The sequence below is a fragment of the Ascaphus truei genome, chromosome 7, assembly GCF_040206685.1.
Source record: "Ascaphus truei isolate aAscTru1 chromosome 7, aAscTru1.hap1, whole genome shotgun sequence".
NCBI lineage: Eukaryota > Metazoa > Chordata > Amphibia > Anura > Ascaphidae > Ascaphus > Ascaphus truei.
Window position 1 is genome coordinate 69,728,300 of NC_134489.1, and position 14,185 is coordinate 69,742,484.

Consider the following 14,185-nt stretch of genomic DNA (forward strand, 5'->3'; position numbering starts at 1 on the left):
CCAAAATGTTAAACTAAAAGACCATTTTATTTAATAGATATCTATACATATATATTTAGGCACTGTACCATGTATAGGTTTCACTGGATGTGCACTGAGCTCCGTCTGTGTTTCATATTCTATCTCTGGTTTTAAATATATATCACCATGCTCAGTAGCACTCCTCTGTGACACCTATATGCTTATATATATATGTTGTGGTTATTTTGGGGGTTTAATATGAGCTTGCAGGTGTCCTGTATGTTTTACAAAGTTTACTTATCAAAGGATTATAACTACATTTAAAGGAAAGATGGGTGGGTAGCCATGTTGGTCCTTTAACATTTAACATTCTTCTACATTTAAGACTCTTCACATCCCATTATGTCCTGTAACATCTCGGTGACAAAATATTTGAAAGCAGCAATCCCAGGTATTATTGTTTTAAAAATCTTACCTGAACCAGGGGCTCCCCTAGCAGTATTGGGACCCAACTGGTTCTGAAGTGGCTAAGACCGGGGGTGGACTGGTTGTCCACTGGGAAAATTGGAGAAATAAGATGGTCACTGGTGTCAGTGCTTGCACCAGCTGCCAACTGAGAAGCTGCATCATCATCAGGAGTTGACATTGCGACTTTCTATTGGTGACAAGAAATGCAAACATCTCTTGAGCCGGGTGAGTCCTCGGACGTCAGGACACCGTTGATGAGCTCAGAAGAACCCCCCCCCCCCCCCCACACACACACAGTTCAGGTCAGATTAAATAAATAAATAAAAACAGCAACTGGGATTGCTGCTTTAAGTATAACAAAATATATTCTATGCAGTGGTGACTCGTTGAATAAGCAATTGGTCTTTAAAAGTAAAAAAAAAATCTTGGATAAATCACAACTCCATGCTCACCGTAGTAATTTTATTGTAGTTTCAGTTGTGTTATATTGACTTGGCTTTCATTGCATTGCCTTCTCCTGTTTCTTTATAGATTTCAATAAATAACTGTCATTCAGAGGTCTGGTACAGGTCCAGAAGAAGTGCTGTACAGGTCCAGAAGAAGTGCATGTTTGTAGTAGGCTGTCCTCCTGTGTTCTGGACTAATCTAACATGAGTGTTCCTATGCACTGTAGATGAAATTATAGTGCAGAGCTTAAGAAAGCTGTATATTCTATAGTTTAATTTACAAAGAACCCTAATGTTGGTTCATTAAAAGGTATCACAACCAGTGATCAAATTGTATTGGAACTAGTGGTAAAGAATATCCTTTTATTTTGTTTAACCAAACACGGTTTTATTTACACACTCACCTCACCTTTTTTTCAAAGATAAATATAAATAAATGTATTTTAGAAAGACCTGCTCCTTTGTATATAATAAATAGCGTATTATTGTTTGTAAAAAAATAAATCAAAGCACTTTTCCCCCGGGTTTAATACATTTGGATTCTTCGTTTAATCAAACACAGCACCACCAGTTTATAGGCCACTTTGACTATTGAACCTCAGACAAATCTTTGCTTAATGTTTAATGCAACCACTGCCTATTTTAAGGTTATGCCGTGATGTTTGCACATTGTATTGTGTAGTCTAAAATCTAAAAAAATATGTATGCAATATGTGATCTCTTTCATAGAGGAGGTGGTCATCTCTTATTTATTTTCCTGCTTTAAAATGTTGATTTCCACTCCTATCGCATTAACATTGTCACTCTTTCGTTCCTATTCCTACACAGATAAATCATTATTTAAAGGAAGAATTTAGGAAAGATGGTAAAACCCGAGCCCCGAACATGCGTGATCTGATTTTGACGGATATATTTCAGAAAAATGACCATGATGGCGATGGCTTCATATCTGCAAAGGAATACAATGTCTACCGACACGATGAATTATAGTGACTGATTCGCTCTTGTGAAATTGATTGGTTTATCCTTAGTAATGTGCAAGTAGTCACAGTATTTGTTTTTGTTTTTTTTTTAATGTGCAAGTGTTACAACAAATTCATTTTGAGGAAGAGTGGTATTTATGTTGCTATACTTTGTATATAAAAAAATAAGTGTCATAATAAAAAAAAAATGGTGGTCATTTTTATGATGTCCTGCAGTGAAAAAGGTCAAACATAATAAAATCATCTGTTTTTGGTAAGAATAATTGGGATTTGTTTGTTTTAAACGGTTACATGTGTAACTATCATTTTATTTAAAGCAGTAGTCAGAAATCCCTATTCCTTGGCAAAAATGAAGCAAATATTTTTTTGTGCAGAATAATAGTATCCATGTTTGTCACAAAGAAGCATCGTTTTTTGCAGGTTATAATAACCTTTAGGGGCCTATTCATTAAGCTGGGAGTTTTGGCATACAACATCTTCTGGAAACAGAGTGCAATTTGATGTAAAAATCTTATGTTGCACTATATTCATTAAGAATTATTTATGGAGAAAGATCACCACAAAAAAAACCATCTTATTTGCATGCAATTTCCTTACCTAATATACCTGTGCTATTTGATGCTTTTGTCTGTTACAATGGACTGTCTGACTATTTACACACATGGGTAAATACAAAAGTAAATATCTTGACAGCAAACAGCAACATCAAAGTGGTAAAAAGAGTCATGTAGTAGTTGAGAGGCTAAAAATTATGAAGATGGTATGGGATTCGTGGGCAGGGGAATAAAATATGTAGCCCCGGAGTCATCAAAGCACGATCCACTGTATAGCGCCCAAATTCAATTTCAGATAAAAAACGATTCGGGTGCGATATAGCGGATCACACTTTGATGACTCTGAGGGTATTTTGTGGCGTTGCTTCAGCTAATGCTAGTATTGAGGTGGCTGCTGAGATTGTCTAGGTTGATGTCTAGACAAAATGTGTGATATTTGAGCCTAGTATGTTAGGTTAATGGAGACACGTGCAAGTGCTATTTTACTATTTAATTTGTAAGACCTTGCGCTGCTGCAGTGTTCTTAATTAGCAGACACCGCTCCTTTGAACACACTGCAGGCAAACGGTAATCTCCCAGCACTGCAGCTATGTTTCATTGCCTGCAATTCTCTGCTGCTTTGCATCATAGCTTTGGCAGCATACAGTTCTCACAGGCAAATAGAGAAGTAATTTTTGAATAAACATAGCATGTGACATTGTTCAGATAACAACATATCCGTTAAAACAGAATATCGCAGAGTTTATATAGGATTTAATGGCAATGTTGCAGAATATCAAAACGTATCCCACCAACACACTACAGAGGAAACAATGAAACCTGCTCCATCTGTGAAATTTAATGTATCTTGTACACAGTTGCTAGATTAATTTATACGCTATAAACAGCTTTCTAGAATTATTTGCTTCAAAATCAAGTGTTTTCTCAAAGAATACCTCGAATTCTTTTGGATGCAACATAATCACATTGAGTTCCCAGAATGATGAATTCCAAGACATTCATTGAATTTTGTACTAAATTAATCAATTGACAGTTTTGAAGCCCTTTCCCACAGACTTTCTAACATTGCTTTGCTCGTTGTATAAGAAAACAAAACACAATTTTATATCAACAAAACCAAAACCATAGAATCACCCAACCACTATTAATAAAAAGTATGATAATGCAACCAGTTTGAAAAACCTAGCTTTATTATTGACATACAAAATAACTAAATTCACACAAACAAAAAGTGGACCGTGCTAAGTATCACAAAATTGACCCCCAATGTAGTGTAATCCTGGGCCATAAAAAATCTGCAGCATGTGTGTCAGGAAAACATGCAATTGCAATCAATAGGATTTCTTCTTTGACATATCTGATGCAATTGTTTTGTCTGACAAAGGAACAATAGTTATATTATAAATGGAATGTGTATGTGTTTGTAATAGTCCAAGCATACGGAGTAAGTACCATTTATTTGAATAAATCTACACTTTCAGGAAAAGGATCTAATGAAAAATGAATTCCCTTGTTTCTGTAATTAGAACATATAAATAGCGTGCATGTTTTGGTAGCTGTGTCCAGGGAGTTTTAATTAAAAATTAAGTACCGTACTATCTGAAATGCGTTTCTGACCGTGCGTCTTCATTTTGATCAGTGATTCTGGGGGCAAAATATCAAAGTCTCCTAAGTGAAAAACTGAAGCAAAACCTGGGTAAATAATCTGCGCCAGTGTTAAAGAAAAAGTCCAATAGAAAACAGGATGTTTTTGCCCCAGGTATTCAACTGAGAGACTTTGATGCATTATAAAGAATGGTAATCAATTACAGAGAATGTGATCGATGTTTCCTACTGTATATAGTGCCAAGTCTTATGGCACCTCTGTCCCATTCACTTGAATGGTTCATAACATGTCTTACAATTTTGCACCATTTAATAAATCTGAGCCTTTATGTCTAAATCCATTTTGCTTACTTTTTAAAAGGACAGTGGCACAATTATACCTGAGATTTAACCAATAGGCACATCTATATTATTTATTTACCTCAGTCTTTTATGCCAGAGGTCAAAACAGGGTACAGCATGCAGCCTTACATATTTCTGTCCATTGAAAGAACACTCAAAACACCCGTATACTGTTTCTCTTTTGGAGTTTCCCATGCCACAGAGCGCACATGGTCCCTTTGGAATGTTGTTATTGAGCAAGTTAACACGGAGGTGAGCCCCTTCTCGGATATAGGTTGTGGAAATATCGGTCATGCTGGCAGCCTTCTCATAATAATCCGAAAAAATGTCATCAATATACGAGTCTGAATTAGCAATGATATCCATTGTCCTTTTACCTGAACAAAACATACAACCGATACATTATTATTAATTACCATTGTAGAGTCATATACAGTACAAGCTTCACAAGATTTAGTATTTTTGTTTACTACTCTATTACACAACATTTTTTTACACGATACTGTTTTTCTAAAAAGTGTAACATTTTTATATCCAGGGAGAAAGTATAAGCCAATCTGTCATCACATAAAAGACAGCCTACAGTATCCCTGCTACAAAATAGATATAATGCTGGTGCAAAAAACAGCACTGCTTTTACCAAAGACACAATTCTATTCATTTTGAGCAAAGGCTATTTGAGGACATAATCAATTTTGCACTGGGATAAAATATTTTTAAATTTTTGTATTTACATTGAATATAATAATCTCTTTGCATGAATACCTGTCATGGTTATTAAACATCCTTTATTTAAAAGAATTGAAGTCTTACTGTACTTCACCTGTCAATAATTTTGCAGCACAAAGAACTATTCATCCAAAGGATAGTACAAACGACACAGGGTCGTCCCTTAAAGATGGAGGAAAGGAGATTTCACCAACAAAGGAAAGGGTTTTTTACATTACGGCCAGTTAAATGTGGAATTCATTACCCAAGGAGCCTGTGATGGCAGATACAATAGATATCTTCTAGGAAAGGTAAACAGGTATACCAAATAAGGAAACATGGGAAGGATGTTGATACAGGAAGAATTCTGATTGCCATTACTGGAGTCAGGAAATAATTTGTTTTTCCCCTAATGAGACATCTTTGGATGATGTTTCACTGGAGTTTTATTTTGTTTGCCTTCCTCTGGATCAATATACATTAGTGTAAATACAAATCTAGAATGAGTATCTGTCATCTAAAATTTAACATAGGTTGAACTTGATGGTCTTTTTTTCAACCTCATCTACTATGTAACACATTTAACAGGTCACATTAATGGAAAGGATTTAACCTCACACTGCATTAAGGGGGTAATTCTATAAACTCCCAAGGAGGATGTTTTAGACTGAAAATCACCATTAACTTCAATATGGGATTTGGGCCGAAAACAGCATGAACGGCCGCTTTGGACAGTATAGAATAAGGCCTTAAGTCATCTTCCACAAAGTTAGATTAATTTATTTGGTTCTACGCCATTGTACCCAATATATTTTCTGAAATATAAAGCCTCTTCTAAAATAAACGCCAGTAACTATTATTTGAAGGTGGGACTAGCTCTTTTCATAAAATAATGTAGTGGCTATAAACGCCTCAGTTTAGACAAGTGGAGATGTACAAACTTTATTATCTACCTCATCCCAATCAGGCCTTAATAGTACAAACATGTTATAGCTTACATATCAACTTTCTGAGAATTAAAATGATAACGACTTTGTGCTTATTATGCTTACCCCTAAACATGATGCCAGATCGGAATAGGCTGTTCCTTATATTGCTTAATGAAAATGATCGGGTTGGTTCTTTCTCAAATCCTCCTTTTGAGGTTGTTGATACACATAACTCTGTGAAACCAAGCAGAAGCAAAGCCAGTTGTGGGTCTTCTACAGATCATCTTATTGACCACAAAGCACAGTTTATGAGAACACATTTCAGTTCTCATATTTACATTTGGGGGTTATGTATCAAAGTTTCCCGGCTGCAGAGACAGAACAAAACTAGTGCAAAAAAAATAAAATCCCTGTACCAGATTATTGAAGAGAAATAAATCCTACAGCTTTAATGGAATTTTGTCTTTGATAAATGTGTGCTATTTTTGGGTAGACTTTGATATATGAGCCCCTATAGTGGATACTTTAAATGATCAAAGTTTAGTGCTTGGGGTACTAATATTTATATATTTACAAACCTTCATCTGTAAGGTTTTTTTTTTGGGATGAGGGAGCTTTTTAAAAAAAAAATAAGAAAAAAGTGGGGGGTTGGAAATTCTGATCTTACCGCATAAATATGGCAAACAACTTTCAAACTGTCTCAGGAGCTCTTACCACAGGTTTAATAAGGTACAGGTCCCCCAAAATCAGACACAATACAAATAATTTTTTATGGCACTTCCACCAACTATATACAGGCATACCCCGCATTAACGTACGCAATGGGACTGGAGCATGTATGTAAAGCGAAAATGTACTTAAAGTGAAGCACTACCTTTTTCCCACTTATCGATGCATGTACTGTACTGCAAACATCATATACGTGCAAAACTGATATAACTAACGCATGTGTAACAGGCTCTATAGTCTATAGTCTCCCCACTTGCGCACAGCTTCGGTACAGGTAGGGAGCCAGTACTGCTTTTCAGGACGTGCTGACAGGCGCATGTGTGAGCTGCCGTTTGACTATTGGGCGATATGTACTTACTCGCGAGTGTACTTAAAGTGAGTGTCCTTAAAGCGGGGTATGCCTGTACTGACTAATACAGACTGATGCAGCAACGTCTTTGCGGCTTTGATATGAAGGCGAGATAGAGTACATCTCCATGTGTCAAGTTTCACATGTAATTGGTCTTAAGGGTGACGCATGTAGAAAGATGTAGTCAGTCGCCAGTTATAGAAGCTTTGTCAGTGCAGAAATAGGCTGTGCTGTTTTATAAGGAAATGTAACTTTAAGTTGATGTTATTCAATTGTTGAAGGTGCCTTGTCTGGATTAGTTGCAGACTCTGGGGTTCCTTTACAATAGCCATTGTGGATTGTTAATACTTAGTTAAGAGAATGGTTACTCACAATCAACAGTGGATTTTGCATTTTAAATTGATAAAGTCCTATGAGTTGATTTATGCATGGATACATATTGCCTGCAATAAATATTAATAAGAGGTTTTTTTTTTTAAATCAATTGCATGCATATTTGGTCATTTTGTATATGTATCACTATAACCATCAGTGTGGTATTAAGGAAGCCCGTTCACCTTCATTAACCCAGGGTCAGTTTATTATGCTGCATGTCTTTTTAGTGTTATAATTACAATCAGTGTGATAATGTATGTTACCATGTAATGCAAACAAGGCCGGATATTGCTTTATTGTGCCAAAGTGTGTACAGATTTCTTCCACAAAATGACATTTATTCTAGCACAGAGCTTACCAAAGTGACCATCCAGATGAATGTACAGATCAAAAACACTAAATGCAATGGTCGTGTGTGCTGGAAAAACAATTGCTTTGTCACGTCCTTTATAATTTTGATCTTCGATAATATGAAACTGAGATAAAAAAAGAAAAGGATTTACATTGAAGGGTTTTTTAAATCTCAGGGCATCTATGCTCATTAGACTCCACTCACCCCTTCTCACTCACATGCACTCCACTCACTTTCCTCATAAAGCACACACCACTCTCATATGGACACACAACACTCACCCCATTGTTACACACTCCACATTCCCCCCACCTTCTCTTATACGCAACACACCCAACTCACCTTCCCCTTCTCATACATACACAGACCACTCAACCGCTGCCCACACAGCTTATGCATACCACACTCATCACTGCCCTTACACACACACACCAATCACCCCCTTCTCATAATCAAACTACACACCTCCTCTCTCCCCATACAAAATAACTAATCTCCATGCCCCTCCCCATATAAAACCATGATCACTTGCCCCTCCCGAAACAACGTCCTCACACCTTGATATTCCCCACACAAAGCCCCCTGCATCCCACCACATAAAAACCCCTCACACCTATATGTCAGCTTCTCAGCAGGCACGGGCGATCCACCTCCTCTCTGTGCAGGGCTGCGAGAGGAGGTGGATCGCAGTTTCTCCGTATAAAACAAGTGTGGTAATCAGCCGCTGAGCAGCCAACACAGTGTTTTCCCCGGGAACCGCAGCACCCGTGGCAGAAGGTCAAGGCACACCAGGGTACCGTGGCACCCTGAGTGAGAAACACTGATACAATGTGTTAATGTGTAATACGCATAACATCGATCATAGTTACAACCGCAACATTTAAGCCATGCTTAACAATAATATGGGTCTCTGAATTAAGGCAAATGTGCTGCAATTCTGTGTCCAATAACCTGCACCAGATGTATCAAAAAACAAATCCCATTGAAACAATAGGATTTTCTTCTTTGATGCATATGGTGCAATTGTATTGCCCCACTTTTGTCTTAATACATAGACCCCTAATATTTAGGATGTGTTCATTAGGTTTTCCAGATGAAAGCTTCAACCAACCATTGTATGAGAATGCCTTGCTCCTAATGAAGAAAGAACCATTTTCTTTTGAACTTCACAAAAAATGTAAGTTCTTAACCCAGAGACTCGTGCTGAGAAGCTGTGAATATTTTTCTTCAGAATAATATACTGGAAGAATTAATTTTTTGTGTTGCTGCTGCTCCTATGACAAATTTTTGTTTAACTTTCTGTCCAGCACAAGTTTTTACAAAGGATCCATCCACACAAACTCACTCTCATCGCTTCTCCCCGCATGCCAGCATGGACAGATAAAGAACACTGACGGGTCGTCCGAATGCTTTCCATCACTACACATAACACCTCCTTTCTGCTTTGCCGTGACTGACGGATTAAACAGTGGTCTAGGTCAATCTTTCTGTGAATAAGAATGAGTACGTGTTTAACATCAGTGGTATGAGACAATGATCCATGTTTACTAAGCGGTGCTACTCTATATGACACCTTCCACTGTCAGAAGACACCCTCCTGTCCACAGGTGGATAACTCCAGTCCTCAAGGGCCACCAACAGGTCAGGTTTTCAGGATATCCCTGCTTCAGCACAGGTTGCTTAATCAGTGGCTCGGCGCTTGAGGGCTGGAGTTGCCCACCCCTGGAACTAGTCCATTCAATTGAATGAAAAGTGTCTTATGTTCGTGTACCTCTTAGTAAATATATATACTTAAAAAATGTAAGTACACATTTTATATTAGTAGTAATAAATAGTAACAACGTGTCTATAGCGGGTTCAACCTTTAGCTTAATGCTGCACTAATATATATATATATATATATATATATATATATATATATATATATATATATATATACAGTATATATAAAATTACATCTATGAAGAGAAGAAATGTGAACTGAATAATTAAGAAAGATATGTAATTTCAAAATTAAGGTGCAGTCTTAATAGAGATATAGTACTGGGGCAAAATCAGTTGTTATTCAGCCTGCCTATTATTGCTACCCCCAAAATCCAATTGAAATGTAAAAGTGTTCACTTTTATCAGTGGGACTCCTTGTAAGTGTGAGACTGCAGGTGCTAAAACAATTAGGCTCACAGAAAATCAGTGACAGTTGATCCTGTATGTGTGTTTTATTGCATAACTGCATTTATCTACAGCAGAGCTTCTCAACCCCAGTCTTCAATACCCCCCCCCCCCCACCAACAGGTCATGTTTTAAGAATATCCATGCGTCAGCACAGGTGGCTCAATCAGTGGCTCAGTTGCAGAGCCTGCTTCAGCACAGGTGGCTCAATTGGTGGCTCAGTCCAAGACTGAGTTACCTGTGCTGAAGCAGGGATACCCAGAAAACCTGACCTGTTGGGGGGTCTTGAGGACTGGAGCTGAGAACCCTTGATTTACAGCATGTTAATATAATTGCTGTACAGAAATATTTTCCATGAAATTTCCTTCCATGAACTCATCTGGCTAAAGAAAAATATTGTTCAGTTTAGATAAAAGCCTAGACTGTGTGTAATCCTGTAGGTCAACCAAGAGATGTCACTGTCAGCTCTCATATCAGCCCTGTTATCTCCAGTAACTTCGGGGCTCATCCTGCTATTCTATTGTCTCTATTGTGCTACAGTGGTACTGTCAATACAGAAAGCAAATGGAATGGAGAATATTGGGCTAGAAGACAGTACAGGGGGATGTTCCCATACAGCAAGGCCACAATGACTGCAATAAAAAAATGTAGGTTCTATTGCTATGCATGTACATCACTAATTGACCCTTGTCCCAATTTGACCCATAATTTACTGCATTCTTAAGAAAGTAGGCAGTTTTAAATCACACCAAAAAACAATAGTTTGCACACAGTTAATACTAATAATATGCATTAACTAATTAATACAGAGTCAACACAATTTTTCATAAAAGGTAAAAAGTGAATGCTACAAAGAACAGGTGAGTGCCACACTGAAAATAGCACTTTCCCCATCTATGGGTCCTATGTATTAAACTCTATTATTGTCAATGCAAGATCACCTGAAAACGGCATGCCATTTACTTGGTTCATTAATAAATAATAATTGCATGTTCTTGTATAGCACTGCTAGTTTTACAAAGCGCTTTACAGAGACATTTTGCAGACACAGTCCCTGCCCCATGGAGCTTACAATCTATGATCATTAAGAATGATCTATTCATAAAAATTGTTTGAGCATTTTGCATATGCTTTTCAGCCAATTTGCTGCAATAGCAGCTGGAAATTTACATTCAGAAATGTCCCCACGTGGTGTATAGGTTCATCTATTTTATCAATTCTCCTCTCTGCCAAAAACACAATTTTGCCTACCTCAGGAAAGCGAGATTTGTGCCTGCGCTTTTCCAGACGAAATGCAACCTCGCAGCTTATGAATATTCCAAGAATATGTCATTTTGCAAGTGTGCCTCATTTGCATACAAAGTGTGCAGATGCCACGGGATTGCATATCTGGAACCAAATTGCGTAAAAATGGCGGTTTTCACATCGTTTGGACATACAATAAGGGCTTAATGAACACAGCAAGATGCAAAATGCGATGAATAGGCCTCTAGAAATGTTAGTTATATCCTGGGTTGCCCCCACTCCGGGTTTGACCCGGAGACTAGGGGTTTTGGCAACTTATCTCCAGGCTATGGGTTTACCTAGTAAACTTCTGGGTGGCGGCGTGCGGTGGCGGAGTGCGGCGTCTCCCGGCATCCTCTGCCTCCTCCCGGAATTTTCCTCTGCAACTCCTGTCCATATGGCCGTGCAGCGTCAAATGGCGACGCGTTGCCATGTCAACGGGAACGCCACGTGACGTCACAGCATCACGTGATGCCCATTGCCATAACAACGAGATGCTACGGGACGTCACAGCATCACGTGATGCCTGTTGCCATGACAACATGACGTCAATTGGCGTCTCTGCGCCATAAAGCATCCTGTTATTATGGCAACTGGACGCCGTGTGACGTCCCATAGCATCCCTTTGTCGTGGAAACGCGGAGCCATATTGACGGGTTGCAGGGGTATTGTCGGAAGAGTGCCAGAGGATGCCAGGAGACGAATGTAAGCGCTACATTTAAATATGTCTACGGGTTAGCCTTCAGTAGAAGGTGTCAACCCTGGGTATATCTCAGTCCATGAAGCTCGAAATGCAGTGCACAGTAATAATACCTGTAGAAGAAAATGTATATGAGTCACAGTACAGCTGATGCTTTGGCCCAGTTTGAAACAGGACCGAACATTGGCTCTACTATGACTTTTCTGCAATAAACACTTAAACAATTCTGTGGTTTTCTGTTCTCTGAACTCTGAATTTTCCTCTATTGCTTATTCTTTCTCACTAAAACCACAGGAGTTTGTGGACAACTGTAATCACAAAACAATCACATCACACACTTTAATACGAGTTGAATTGTAAGTTATGTTCCTTTCCCTTATAACACACGGCAGAATTATTCTGTGGAATTTTCATATAAACCAAAATAATAATAATAATAACCTGATACCTCAACAGCTTACATGCAGAATGAAACATTGCATGTAGTGTAATCACAATAAGTGATGTGGAAGATGGAACAAGAGGAAGAATTTAAGATAAGTAAACATTTAAATCCACAAAATGGTGCTAATCTTCAGCATGTCTTTACTCACTTAAATGGGAGCACAGTTATGCTAAAGTTTAGCACCCTTTTGTGGATCTGGGCCTCAGGCTGCTCATACTGACTGCATTGCTTATGTAGCTCAGCAGGTAGCAGCGAGACAGTTGAAAATACAGAGAATGACAGAGGGAGACACACGTTGGACAGAAAGGAGAGAGAATTGAGCAGTATGCAAAGTTTAGAAGAGAATCGTGGGAAATTGGTTCTGAGAAAATAGGAATGTAGAGCCATGAAGGAGAGAAGGATATGTTAAAAATATATTTATTTGTAACTGCCTCTATTATTATAATGTAAGCTCATGAATTTGGTTACCATCTCTAAACATCAATATCAATCATGAATAGATGCCAAACTCCTGTGTGTTTTATTCAAGCCATGTATTATAAGTGGATAATGGGATACATTCAGTTCCCCAAACGTTTCCCCCTCAGGTCTGTCATGTCCTTGGGTTTAGGAACATAAAATCAATATTAACATATGCAAATAAACAAATGTCGCCTACATTCAGCACAAACAAGAAAAGACTTTTAGGTTTTACCCACTTAAACAGAAGATTGCCCCAGTTCCTCAGAAGGAATATCTACCTATGTTGTCCTGCAGGTCAGAATATACTTTAGAAAAGCAGATAAAGGTGGTGCACTGCCGATGAAATACAGACCTCGACTGCCAGGTTGCCAATTGCACAGAAAAACTTTATTGGCCCATGTAATCAGGGAGGAGAACCCCTCTAACGCGTTTCACGCCAATTCTGCCACCTTGTCAAAGAGTTTACACTTTACCTGGAAATAAGTTCTTTAAGCAATGTTGGTACTTCAACTTCGTGTTTGGTTACAATACCGAATGAAGCTTTAACTGCGACAGAATCAGACCCATAAATATTAATTCCAACGTCATTCATGATTTGATTTCCGTGTCTACCATTCAATGATACATCTGATTTGTCTTCATAATTCAGCAACTGATATGAACTGACACCTGAGGAAATTGGGAAATAAAACAATCACGACAACAAGAACAAAAACGACGGGTAGAAATTATATCTGTGTTGGTTTACTGGTGGTAAAAAATGCAAGCTTTTAGGACCCCTATATTATTTAGAATGATATTCCCTATATAGAGTACTGAATGTTTGTTCAACTATAGCTATTAAAGGCTCAGAAAAATGGGCAAAAAACATTTGTAGTTAGTCATTATCCTCGCACTTTAAAAGCAGAAATCCACACAATGTTGTTTTTGTTTTTACATCACCTGACCTGAGAGATCTTTCCCAGAGCTGAACCCCAATTAGGCCCACCAATCATCATCACTTATTTTTGGAGTAAAAACACACCTCATAACAATACTTTACAGTTAAACAAATTAAAATGATACACAATTGTTTTGTTAGACAGGAAGTGCTAGAAGGAAGAGGTAAGTCTGACACAGAGTCCGAAACAGTGGTAAAGTATATATACTCCTGAGCTCTGGCAGTAGCGAGTTCCAGACCTCTGAAACTACACGAGAAGGTCTGTCCACCCAGAGTAGGGTGCAGTACCCTTGGCACAGAGATGCGGACCCCCACTGAGGATCTGAGATCATAGCCAGTATCCCTCTGCGGCTTCAAGAGAGACTGCCGATAGGCAGGCCCTTG

The 14,185-nt window shown here is 38.2% G+C and overlaps 2 protein-coding genes across 5 annotated transcripts in view; one reads left to right on the top strand and one right to left on the bottom strand.

Annotated features, from left to right (window-relative positions):
- FKBP7 (FKBP prolyl isomerase 7) overlaps positions 1-4,353 on the top strand; it is a 15,885-nt gene extending 11,532 nt beyond the window's left edge. The window contains exon 4 of the mRNA XM_075608973.1: positions 1,704-4,353. Coding sequence (XP_075465088.1) covers positions 1,704-1,865 — 162 coding nt within the window. The 3' untranslated portion in view covers positions 1,866-4,353. The remainder of the gene's footprint in view (positions 1-1,703) is intronic.
- PJVK (pejvakin) overlaps positions 3,601-14,185 on the bottom strand; it is a 24,399-nt gene continuing 13,814 nt past the window's right edge. For all 4 annotated transcript variants that reach the window (XM_075608969.1, XM_075608970.1, XM_075608972.1 and 1 more), the window contains 5 exons: positions 13,335-13,530; positions 9,147-9,288; positions 7,808-7,925; positions 6,120-6,230; positions 3,601-4,736 (listed from right to left, as the gene is read on the bottom strand). In XM_075608969.1, coding sequence (XP_075465084.1) covers positions 4,435-4,736; positions 6,120-6,230; positions 7,808-7,925; positions 9,147-9,288; positions 13,335-13,530 — 869 coding nt within the window. In that variant the 3' untranslated portion in view covers positions 3,601-4,434. The remainder of the gene's footprint in view (positions 4,737-6,119; positions 6,231-7,807; positions 7,926-9,146; positions 9,289-13,334; positions 13,531-14,185) is intronic.